The 12,917-nt window shown below is 40.4% G+C and overlaps 1 protein-coding gene across 2 annotated transcripts in view; it reads left to right on the forward strand.

Annotated features, from left to right (window-relative positions):
* SRPX (sushi repeat containing protein X-linked) overlaps positions 1-12,917 on the forward strand; it is an 84,042-nt gene that overhangs the window by 41,162 nt on the left and 29,963 nt on the right. The window contains exons 2-4 of one of the 2 annotated variants that reach the window (XM_081125617.1): positions 4,470-4,529; positions 10,079-10,270; positions 12,152-12,328. In XM_081125617.1, coding sequence (XP_080981743.1) covers positions 4,470-4,529; positions 10,079-10,270; positions 12,152-12,328 — 429 coding nt within the window. The remainder of the gene's footprint in view (positions 1-4,469; positions 4,530-10,078; positions 10,271-12,151; positions 12,329-12,917) is intronic. The other variant, XM_081125616.1, reaches the window with a different exon arrangement.

Consider the following 12,917-nt stretch of genomic DNA (forward strand, 5'->3'; position numbering starts at 1 on the left):
GATGCTCAACAGCATGAAAAAATATTTGGAAACTATGAAAAATGACCAGTCAGAAATGAAGAATGACATAGCAGAAGTAAAGAATACATTAGAAGGAATAAACAGCAGATTAGAAGAAGCTGAGGATCAGATCAGTGAATTAGAAGACAGGGTAGAAAAAATCACTCAATCAGAGACCCCAAAACAAAAAACAGTTAAAAAACAGGAGGACAGTCTAAGGGAGCTGTGGGACAGCATAAAATGTAACAATATTTGTATTATAGGAGTGCCAGAGAAGGCTGAAAGTAAGCAAGGGTTAGAGAACCTGTTTGACGAAATAATGGAATAAAACTTCCCTAACCTGGTCAAGGAAAATGTCACACAAGTTCAGAAGGCACAGAGAGTCCCAAGCAAGAAGACTCCAAAGAGGCCCATGCCCAAACACATAATAATTAAAATGCCAAGAAGTCAAAACAAAGAGAGGATATTAAAGGAACTTAGAAAAAAGCAATCTGTTACCTACAAAGGAGCCCCCATAAGGCTCTCAGCTGACCTCTCATCAGAAACTCTACAGGCCAGAAGGGAATGGCATGAAGTATTCACGGTAATGCAAAACAGGGATCTGAAACCAAGACTACTCTATCCAGCAAGATTATCAATCAAGATACATGGTGAAATAAAGAGCTTCCCAGACAAAACACAAAAAAGGCAAAAGGAGTTTATCACCACAAAACCAGCATTACAAGAAATGTTAAAGGGACTGCTATAATTAGAAGTAGAAATAATGAGAATGAGAAACATAGGCATAAAAAACAAAATGGCAGTAGATAAGTATCTTTCAATAATAACCTTAATTGTAAATGGATTAAACGCCCCAATAAAAAGATATAGAGTGGTCGAATGGATAATAAAACATGACCCAAATATATGCTGTCTACAAGAGACCCACCTCAGAAAAGACTCACACAGGATGAGAGTGAAGGGATAGAAAAAAATTTTCTATGCAAATGGAAATGAAAAAAAAAGCTGGGGTAGCAATACTCACATCGGACAAAATAGACTTCAAAATGAAGACCATAATGACAGATAAGTATAATACTAAATAATACATAATACTAAAGGGATGAATCCAACAAGAGGATATAACCCTGATGAACATATATGCACCCAATATAGGAGCACCTACATTTAAAAAAACAACTTCCAGAGGTCTTTAAGGGAGACATTGAGAGCAATATAGTCATACTAGGGGACTTTAACACCCCACTGACTTCATTGGATAGGTCTCCCAGATAAAAAATCAACAAGAAACAGTGACCCTAAGTGACACACTAGATCAGATGGATTTAACTGACATTTACAGAACATTCTACCCCAAAGCTGCAGAATATACATTCTTCTCAAGTGCACACGGATATTCTCAAAGACCACATGTTAGGACACAAAACAAGTCTCTACAAGTTCAAGAAGATTGAAATAATATCAAAGCAGGTATTAGTAGTCCCATCTTATCATATTCCAAGTGTGTATATATAAGTATGACATATGTATAAGTATTAAACTGAATATATATATAATCATTTTAATATATATATATTCAGTTTAATACTTCATTATGTATATTGTTACAGTATCTGCTTTTTTGATTAGCTGTGTTTCATATATATATCCCATTCTAAACTTGATTTAGTGGCTATAAAATAACTTGCCGATATAAGATAATTTGTTTGCCCATTGCCCTATTTAATTTTCACTATAATAAAGAATATGTGACAAATGTGTCTCAGAATATTCATGTACCAGTAAAGCCAGGCTGTGTACCCCAGGTGCCTCTGTCTCTCCAGGAGGTCTGAGTTTCTTTCATTCTGTATGCAGGGACCTCTCTCATGAGTGTAGTCATCTCAAATTATTTCTCATAAAGTGTTGTGATAGTCATGGAGATGTACTGACCAGATCTTCCTTTAAGGAAAAACTGACTGACTCAACTGCAGGCAGTCAGCTTTCAACCCCTTCAGGGATTGCTTCAGCTGTTGGGAGTGCTTCTCCCAAGTTCACTTCCTTCCCAAGATGGGCCATATCGAATGGCTGATTGATGGAGGGATATAAAGGTCCAGCCATTTCAGCCCAACACAAGAGGCTGTCATTGGGCTGACATCAGAGCTCAACTTTTCCTTCTGACCAGACCTGCTTCCATCTTATCCCTTTCTCAGGTGTTGATCCCTAATAAACATCTTGTGCACTAAACTCGATCTCAGAAGCTAGTTTCCAGAGAATCCAACCTGAGACTGTTGTCTTCTTTGGAGCCAGGAATAAGTCCAGAGCTGCTTACTGCCCAGGTAGATTATATGGAGGCCAAGATGACCTGAGGGAAGAGAGAAGTGCTCTTAATATGAGACAGATGCCCTGGCACTTAGAAATGTGCCATACGGAGTTGGAGAATAGAAGGAGTCTTAGAGGAATTCCAGTTCAACTCTGAATATGGAGAGAAATGGGGACAGGGTGGAAGGATAGGGACAGTAGAGTCTTTAACATTTCTAATATATTTAAAATGTATTTTGGAAACTAAGCTTCTTTGAGTTATATACATAATAAAGTTTATTTTCTATTATGAAAGTAGTAATGTGTTTATAGCAGAAAATTTAGAAGAGAAGGAAGAAGAAAAACATCCAATTATACTCTTTTCTATGCATTGTTTATTTTGAATTTGATTGTTTTACATTGTTATAAATCACACCATTTATATAATTTTGTTACATTACATTTTTCACTTAATGTTATAAGAAAGCTTTTCTCACACTATTATCTCTTTCTATAAACATTTATTTATAATAGTTACATTTTATTATATTCAGTGAATGCACTACATTTATTTAACCATAACATTGGCTATTTTATCATTTTATAGCTATTATAAATGACATTGCAAAGAAATATTTGTGTGTAATTTTTTTCTTATGTTTAATATTATTTCCTTGGGATAGATTCCTAGAAGTGGAATGACTGGATCAGGGGGTTTGAACATAGGCTTTCGATTCATGTTGCTAGACTGTTTTTCTAAAGGGTGAGCCAGGATTTCATGTTCAGTTTTTAACAAAGTTTGTGTAATTTTGTCCTTATCTGAGTGGCCAGAAACCAGGTGAAGAAGCCTGGGGAAAAGTGGAACACATAACCGGGTTTCTCTAATTGGGGGTTCTTTTACTAATGGACATGGCCCAGCCTTCATCACCTCCACACTTTAAATTCCCATACTCACTATGTCTCATTGTCTCATCCAGAATGCGAGTGGAGCAGGGACCATTACTCTCATTCACTAATCCTGTATGGGGATTTGAATAACCTCATAATAGCGAGTATCTTTGTCTGTTATAGTTGTAGGTGACTGTAGGTAAATGTGTGACCACGATGGTGCCAACTCAACAGTCAGCATCAGACTTGGAAATCTAGAGGGAAAGATCTATAGATTTAAGATTATTACTGTTTTGAAGTTTGGGGCCTGGTACCACTTCAAAGATTAAGGATCTGCCACTTACTGGAATTCAATATTTAATTATTTTTAAAATTATTCAGCCTGACTGGGCATGGCTCAGCAGTTGAACATCCACCTAGGATCCAGGAGATCACGGTTTGATTCCCGGTCAGGGCACAGGCCTGGGTTGTGGGCTCGATCTCAGTCGGGTGCATGCAGGAGGCAGCCGATCAATGACTCTCTCATCATTGATCTTTCTCTCTCTCTCCCCTCCCTTCCTTTCTCTGAAATCAATAAAGATATATTTAAAAAATAAAATAAAATAAAAATAAAAATTATTCGGTTCCAACTTCCAAATGAGTTTAAATTTAAAAATTAAATACAGACTTTCTCCCTGAGTCTGTGGTTTTTAGGGTAGCAAGACTCATTAAGAAATTTTACTTTAGCTATGCCTTGGTGAGAGATTCTAAATAAACACCCGATTGTCGATTTTGGTCCTCATTTCCTACAAATATACCAAAGTAGTTTTGTATTTCTTTGGTCACTAAGACATTTGATTTGCCTCCTTTTCCTCCACCTAAATTCACTTTACAAGATGGACTGATTTTCAGGTACCACAAACACCCAGTTCTACCAGGTGTTCTTTGCTGGAGAAACTGTGGGCTGTGTTTGAGTCACACACCTTTTACTGTGTCTCCCCTGGCATGAGATTCATGTACATTGGCATCTTCTCAGAGTGAAGTTGACTTTCTTTCTATCTATCCCGAGTCCAGAATTTCAGCTGGCACGTGGTGATTCCCAAACAGTCTGAAGCTCATTTTGATTGGCTCTGGCCATCTCAGCCCAGCCAGGTTCACTCTGAGAGGTGCCCTGTCCTTTCATGAATGGCCATAGAAGCTTTCGCTCTTGGCTCTGCGTTCTAATAGCCCCTCTTGCATGGACTGTGCCAAAGCAATGCTTCGAAATAGTCGTCCATATCATGTGGCTTTTCTTGCTGCAGTTTCTGTTCTGTTTTTTATTGTAGGATCTGGAGACTCACCGCTAGAAGATGATGAAGTTGGGTACTTACACCCTAGATATAAAGGTGAATGCTTTGCTTATGTGCTAATGAGGACCTGCTGATGCCAGGAGAACTTTCCTTTTTGACCTGCAGAACAGATTATAATAAAGTGACCAGACAGTGTAATTATGTTCTAATTACCTGTCCAGAAAAAAATATTTAAAATTAATACACATATGTTCCCATTTTAAAGAAATAAAGAAAAACAAAAGAAAGCAAACAAAAATCATTTGGAAATCTCTGAAGTGCTGACCTTCAGCACCCCAGTGGTCATTTTATTCTGATAAGTTTCCTTACTGTCATTACTTCTGCAAAACCAAGCTCTAGCTCATGAAAGTGAAAATCAAGCTATGAGTTCTGCCCAATTCATACATTACAGCCAGAATCATCCAGAGTAAACCATCCAAGGTCAAATCTGGACCCAGTGCTGCTAATGTACTGAGATTAATGGGGACTGATAAAACTTGATTTTCATAAGCTCATTTCATCGTGCTCTTTCTGAGTCCAACTTGGCTCTTGAAATGATGAGTTAAAGTCTGTTTCCCCATGAAACTTTAATCTAATGATAAAGAACTCCCATCTCTACACATTTCCAGAAATCCACCCCCCAGCAAGTGTAAAAAGCCTAATCAAGAACTTTCCTGTGCAGGCTCAGGTAAGTATGCCCACAAATATTTCTATCAGTGTGTCATTTCTCTGAAGCTTAGGGAGCCCTGGGAAAAGTGAAGGTAAATTTAAATTTTTTCTTTCTGAATCTGGTTCCACTGGTTCAGTGGAGAAATAATTTGACAAAAATTGGTTAATAAAGTTCCATTGTGGCATTTTGCCCAGGAAATATGTCCACACTCTGGCAAGAGGACACTGCCCTGCTCTGTTGTAATGTTTCAGGTATAGGAGAATCGGTTGGAGAGAGTCCTTCAGTTGTTTTCCACACAAGTGAAAAAATCTTTTTAATGTAATGACTGGTGCCTACGTACAGGTGTGTTTCCCACCACAGTCCACATTTGCTTTTGACCTGTGAATACAAATAGTCATTCTTATCTACAGCTCTTAAATTGCCTCAGGAATAAACTAGTCAAGCAAAGCACAAACTTGTTAATTAGATGTTTGGGGTAAGGAGGCATTGTGATTCCCAACACTTCTTAATTAATTGAGAGTTTAAAAAAAAAAATCTTTATTTTCCTTTGAATCCCTTGTTGACAAATCTTCCTGAAACACATGCATGCACATGTGACCCTTCACATGGATAGTAGGGGTTGTCTAGTGCCCTTGGATCATTGTTCCCATGTCCATCCTCATCTCACAGCATTGCAGGTATGGAAGGTAGACCAGATGGCCAAAATATGTGCCTGCCTAAAGTTTACCCTGGATGTTTAAGAATAAATACTTCTCAGGGAATTGTTTGTATTGTCAGTTTTTAGTTTTAAAACTTAGAGGCTAACCATTGTTAACTGGGGATTTAGCTCTAGATCTTCTAGCCCCTGCACAGTGCCTGGCACAGAGTATATACTCAATAAGTGTTTTTAAGTTAATTTTAAGTAAAAGGAAGTAAAATTTAACCCACATGTATTATATTCCCAGAATGTGGCAAGCATTGCTTTTGATTCTTTTACTTGGAATGCCATCATATTGTCACACTAATTGATGGAAGAGAGAAGGCATGTAGAGATATGTTGAAATTCCTCATTTACAGATGGAAGAACCACAGATTAGAGAAGGTATGTGACTTGCCCAGAGTCACACAGCTAGCAAACATTATATTTGGGTCTGAAATCCAGATGTTTTAACTCAGTGTCCAGAGTTTGCTAGTACTTCTTCATTAGTCTGCTACAAGACACTGCCTACCCCAGGAACTTCAGTTAATTGGAATGCTTACCACAGTGGCCCAGGAAGATGAAAATGCTTTCCTGAATAATCTATCTAGATATCTCCCTAAATAAACCCTGTCTTAATTGAAGCAGCATAAGAGCTTCTTTTCTCTAAACCTCTATGTTAAATGTTTTGCTAATTCACTTTTAACTCATGGTGCTTGTATGCACTTCAAATTCAAGTCACTCACTGACATTTTAATTACTCTCACTGCAGCGCTGCCAGACTGTCAAAATATCTTTCCAAGATTTGTCTTGGAAAGTAATCCAAAAGAAATTCCTGTTGTGAATAAGTGAAAACAAGATTCTTTCCCACGTGTTGACAACAGCGCAGCTTTTGGATCTGCACCCAGCATTGCTAGGAGGATTTGAAGACTCAGAACATGGGGCAAAATCTGCTAATTGCGTGTTGTATCAAAATATGTGAATTTGTGATATATGTATACCCAGATCATTCTCTAATGTACCTGCTAACCTTAAATATTTCTCATGGGTACATTTGTGGAAAAGACAACCATAATGTGTGTGCTAGCAATTGCAGGTATGCTGCCTCATATTAGTTTACTCTAAAATTGTGTCCCTCCTAAACTCATGCCAAAGTCCAGAAGCTGGAGGGTATGAAGGTTTTCAACATTTGAGTGAAAAACAAGTTGAGAATTGGACACTCTTCCATTTTGTATATCAGTAGAATGTGATCAGGACCCAGAATACAAAAAAGATTTGCCCTCAGCTGGAAGGGTTACAAGAGACTACCCAAAGTTATCAGAAGAAGGAGTAAGGGGGTGGGCCAGGGTGTGAGATGAGTAGTGGATCAGAGAGAAATAAGACAGACTTTGAATCATACAACTTTAAAGCATGATGGGACTTTGAAAATAATTTCATCCATTTCTATTTCTTGTAGATGAGGAATCTGATTCCCTGAAAAATTTAGTGAATTGTCCAGGATTACTAGGAGATGATAGAATTAGGAAGTGTGCCCAGGCCTCTTGACTCTGCCCAATATTATATCCACCATACTGCGCTAGTTCATTCGGTTTTCGTCATCTCCCTCTGGGTCTCCCGCATTCACTCCCACCACATCACCCTTCCCCCACCTCCAATGGGGACTTCATATTCTCTCCCTGGAGCCCAGTCATCAGTCAAGGGCTCCACAGTTTGGCCTGTGAGATGGTGGGAAACGAGGCAGTAAAGGGAGCCAACTGGCAAGAGAAGAAGACTAGAGATAGGGAAGCACAGAAGAATTGCAGCCTAGAAGGGGAACAGAGCAGATAGTGAAACTAAGAAAAGAGGCAGTGGGGAAGTTAGGGAGAAGAGAGGGAGATGATAAAGAGAAAGAGACAAAGCAACAGATGATTTTTAAGATTTAACATCATTTAAGCCCTCTGACAAACTATAAAAAGTGCTTCTTTGAGATTAAAAACACCAAGTGCATTTGGGGATGTCCTTGTAAGTGATATTTCCTATTACAGTTAGAAAAGAAAGGCAGAAAGAGACAGGGAGAGAAATACACCTCACTTATAGTAGTCACAGAAGCCAGTAGTTTCCAAATCTCATTTTTATTTGAGTAGTAGGCATCTATGGATTTTTTCCAGAATTTATCTTAAGGATTTTTTATTATAGAAGACATATCCGCAGCTTGACAGTGCTAAGCAAGGATACTCCAAGGGCTTCTCATTTACCTGTGATCTTGAAATCTAGTTTCATGGCCTACCTGGAGCCACCACCAAAGGAAACACTAAAGCATTTAGAATTGGTTCAATAATTATATGTAGAAGAAAATAACGGAGACACATATGCTGTTTTGTATTTCACTTCAGGGTTCAGATTTTTCTCATTTAAAAATGTTAGCACATACAGACTACATATATAAACTGTAGAGGAAGGAAACTTTGTTGAAGGATGGTCTGCAGGCCTGGTGTAAGCTTTTGCAAGTCTGTATCCCCATGGTCGAATTCCATCAGCTCTAAGCTAAGCTAAGCCCTCAGGACATCACTTTTACCCAGAAAGTCCAGGGAATACTGCTTGAGTCCTAACTTTAGGACCCACTTGAGGCTGTCTGCAAAACATTATATCATGAGACAGGATAGCAGAAAGGTAAGAAAGCAGTCTATGCACCATATCCTGGACATGGCTGAGAAGCACTCAGAAACATACCCCCAGAAGAGAATTCCTGGGAAAGTCAAACAGGATGTTTCTTCCTTCTTGGCCACATGATGGCGCACAAACACCAGGCACTGAAACTCAGGTGCCGAGGTGGAGTGAGAGCCTGGCAGGCTGAGGGAGCCCCTCACTGGTGCCCACTGATTGTGCAGTGACCACTACGCGAACTTCCCCACTGAGGAGCTAGTCTTGCCCTAATAATTTTATGGTTCTCAGCAAGTACTTTCCAAAGGCACAGGAAGAACCTCTGATTTATTAGTGTCATCCTAACTGTGCTCTCAGCAACTCTAGACCAAAATTGAAACACCCTGGAACTGTGCCATTTGGGAAGGGTGTCACTCTCCTGCCTACATGGGAAATAACTAGGAACATCTGAAAAGGGGAGTTGCTTCCCTATGATAAGCAATGATTCTGTTACTTTAAGCCAAAGTTATATACTGTGGAGAAAAACCTGGAAAGAGTTGCTTCATTCACATTAATTAAAACAGTATTATGAGTTTTTTACACAGACTATGGATACAGACTTGAAAAAAATCTAAACTATTATGGTTTTTAAAATTAAATTAATTATTTTTCTTTTTTGACTTTATTGGGGTGACATTGTTTAATAAAATTATGTAGGTTTCAGGTGTAAAATGCTATCATACATCATCTGTGTATTGTATTGTGTTCACTGCCCAAAGTCAAGGCTCCTTCCATCACCATTTACGCCCCCATACCCTCTTTTATCCTCTCCCCCCCCCTTTCCCTCTGGTAATCACCATACTGTTGTATGTGTCCATGATTTTTTTTTAATTTAAAAAATGTTTTATTTTTATTTATTAATTTTTTAGAGAGAGTGGAGGGGGGCAGAGAGAGAGAGAGAGAGAGAGAAACATTGATGTGAGAGAGACACATCCATCAGCTGCCTCCTGCTCGCACCCAGACCAGGTACTTGCCCTTGACCGGGAATCAAATCCGAGACCAGTCATTGTGTGGGCCAACACTCTTAGCACTAAACCACACCAGCCAGGGCCATGATATTTTTTTCTTAATCCCTTCACCCTTTTCACCCAACTCCAATCCCCCTCCCTTCGGACAGCTGTCAGTCTCCTCTATGGATGGTTGGGGTTCACAATACTATCAGTTGCCCTGAAGAGAATTATGTATCTAGTTAAGGGAAATATTGAAAAGAACAAGTGTTTATTGAATGTTTACTATGTGGTAGGCACTGTGCTAGGTGCTTGATATGCATTATTATTTTTTTTTTTTTGGTCCTCATAAGAGCCCTATGACATAGGTATAGATATCAACTCAGAGAGGTTAAGTAACTTGTCCAAGATCACACAGCTAGTAATGGAGGAAGCTGGATCCATATTCAGGTATGTCTGACACATAGTCCATGATCATAACCTCCCCACTCAGGGACATCTTAAAAGATACGGGGCACTCTTTGGAAGTCTAAAATATGGAATGTAGCCAGTCAGGGACTTCTAGAATGAGGAGACACATTTTCTGGAGATTTCATTTTCTATTTCTCCCCTCCTTTGTTTTTGTTGCCTGTAGACACCCCATGGTGCTCCCCCATCAAGGTGAAGTATGGGGATGTGTACTGCAGGGCCCCTCAAGGAGGATACTACAAAACAGCCCTGGGAACCAGGTGTGATATTCGCTGCCAGAAGGGCTATGAGCTTCATGGCTCTTCCCAGCTGATCTGCCAGTCAAACAAACGGTGGTCCGACAAGGTCATCTGCAAGCGTGAGTAGCCCAGCCCCATGTTGTGTCCTCGGGGTCAATCAGGGCCAGAGTCTTTTGCTCTAACAGGTTTTTGGCTGAATATTTTGTGGTCTTTGATGAGGAAAACTTCCCCTGTGAGCAGAAGGCAGTGGGGTTTCTAAGATAAGGTGGAAGTGAGGTGACACCTTTCAGACAGAAGGGTGTGATCAGCTGTTTGGGAAAGGGGGAGAGAGTAGAGGCTTGTTCAGCAAACAGGTTATGTTTGTTCAGTCAATGCTGGAACCTTTAAAGATGCTGCAGATTTAGAAACAAGACTCACACAGGCTCTGCCATTTAGGGTCTCACAGAATAGCGTGAGAGACAGCAAGGCAGAGATGTAAACCATGGCAGGAACACAAGAATGGCCCTAAGTCATGGACTTGGGCTAATGGAGACAAGGAGGATTCTCCCAAGAGACAGAGCTTAGGGAGACAGGGAACAAGTTATTGAAGAATGCTGCTTATTCTAGGAAAGGAAATGTGCCTCGGGAGAAGACTGGAAGAGCATTTCAGGGGCTGACTTTAAGCTTCATGAAGAGGCATATCTGTAGTGGTACAGCCTTGTTGAAGCACATTTTAGATACCATTGTTTTTCAAAACAGCCACCATTTATCGAGCTCCTAATTGTGTGCCGAGCATTTCACATGCATTCGGTTTTTTCAACACTATTGGTATGGGTGCCATTACTTTAACTTTACTGTTAGGGAAACTGAGGTTTAGGGTTGCAGCCATGTGATCCAGCCTACACGGACTCTGCAACTGGGTGACGATAGTGGACACTTTTTGGCGCTTCACCCAGATCTCCCTGGATGCCCTTTTACCTTGTATGCCCACCCATTCCCCAGCTTCTGAGTGCTTTGCTTTTAATGTCTGGCACCTTTTCTCTTTGGAGGGAGAAAAGACTGCTCTTTCAGAGGAGTGCCCTCTTTGTTCTGACTTAGAAAGCATCCAGTGAGCAGCTGTAGCTGCTCAATAGTGACTGGTAAAGGATTACGAAAGCCCAGCTTCCTTGCCTGTAGGCACAACAAACTTGGGCTTCAATCATGGCCCAGAACTCCCTTCTGGAAGCTGACTGAGGTCGACTTTGCCTGAAACCTTGCATGTCTTCCTCCCCTCCCCTGGCCTGTCTCCCCCACCCCTCCCTGGTCTCCCCTGGGAGCACTTTCTTACTAAATCCCTTAAACACAATTTCTTGTGTCAGGGTCTGCTTCTAAGGAACCCAGCTTAAGACAGTGGCTTAGCTGGGATGCCACCCAAGCCAGTCTGATACAAAACTTAGTGTCCCTTCTGTGTGACATGCAACCATCCATTGTTTCTATAATTCTGTCCATTGTATATATTTTTAAAAATATTTTATCATTTTCTATTTTCAATTCATTTGACTTAAATTATTATATTAGTTTCAGGTGCACACCCCAGTGATTAGACATTACATAACTTAGTGATCATCCTGACAACTCTCTCACCATACACAGTTATTAGAATATTATTGACTATATTTCCTATGCTGTACTTCTCATCCCCAAGGTTATATGAAATGTTAAATGGTCTTCTTTAAGAAGAAGAAGAAAAAAAGATGAAAAATATGAATAATAAAATGGCAATAAATACATATCTATCAACAATTGAATCTAAAAAACAAAATAAACAAGCAGAACAGAAACAGACTCCCAGATACAGAGAACGTTTTTACCGACAATTGCCACGTGGGATGGGTGAAAAAGGTGAAGGCATTAAGAAGTACACATTGGTTGTCCATTGTATTTAAATTAACTTTTCACCCTATACTCCCAGAGTTCCTGGACTCTGAAACTCTCTGGGCAAGAACTATGGAATGGCGAAGACCTGGTTTTCTGTTTTTCAGAAAAGCGATGTCCTACCCTCGCCATGCCAGCGAATGGAGGGTTCAAGTGTGTGGATGGTGCCTACTTTAACTCTCGGTGTGAGTACTACTGCTCGCCAGGGTACACGCTGAAAGGGGAGCGGACGGTCACGTGTCTGGACAACAAGGTCTGGAGTGGCTCGCCAGCCTCTTGTGTTGGTAAGAAAACATCCCAATTCCCAGGAGGCACATACTTTGGAAGGCGCAGAGGCTGCTAAGTGAATTTGAAAGGAAGCATCAGTATCTCACCAGTAAAAGCATAAGCACCTTTGCTGTCAGGAGCTTCCTTCATCCCAAATTCTCTGGCTTAGCCCAGACCTAACCTCAGTCTCTATCCTCCAGAGCTGACTTCACAGCTAATGGCTTTCCTCTGACATTTGTCTCATTCTTGGCTTCCTATTGAGGCGGCTGCAGGCTGGCAGAGGGAGGGCACACTCCTGCATTAGATCAGGAGCGCAGTTATTGACATTTGCAGGGACAGTCCTGCAGAGAGCATCTCTGTGTTTTTCATACGGCAAATGTAGTTCCTTTGTTGTTTGTTGAATCTAGTAGTCAGCAAGCACTTAGTTTGTTAAACTGGAAGGGATTTAGTTGTTTTACCTTGCTCTGGGTTTGTTGAGCAGCGGTTCTCGTGAGGTGTTCCTGGAAGCAGCAGCAGCAGCACCTGGGATCTCTTTAGAAATGCAAATTCTCAGCCTTGCTAAATCAGAAACTCTGGGGCTGGGCCCAGCATTTTTGCTGTAATGAA

This window comes from Miniopterus schreibersii (genome assembly GCF_964146895.1).
Source record: "Miniopterus schreibersii genome assembly, chromosome: X".
Lineage (NCBI taxonomy): Eukaryota > Metazoa > Chordata > Mammalia > Chiroptera > Miniopteridae > Miniopterus > Miniopterus schreibersii.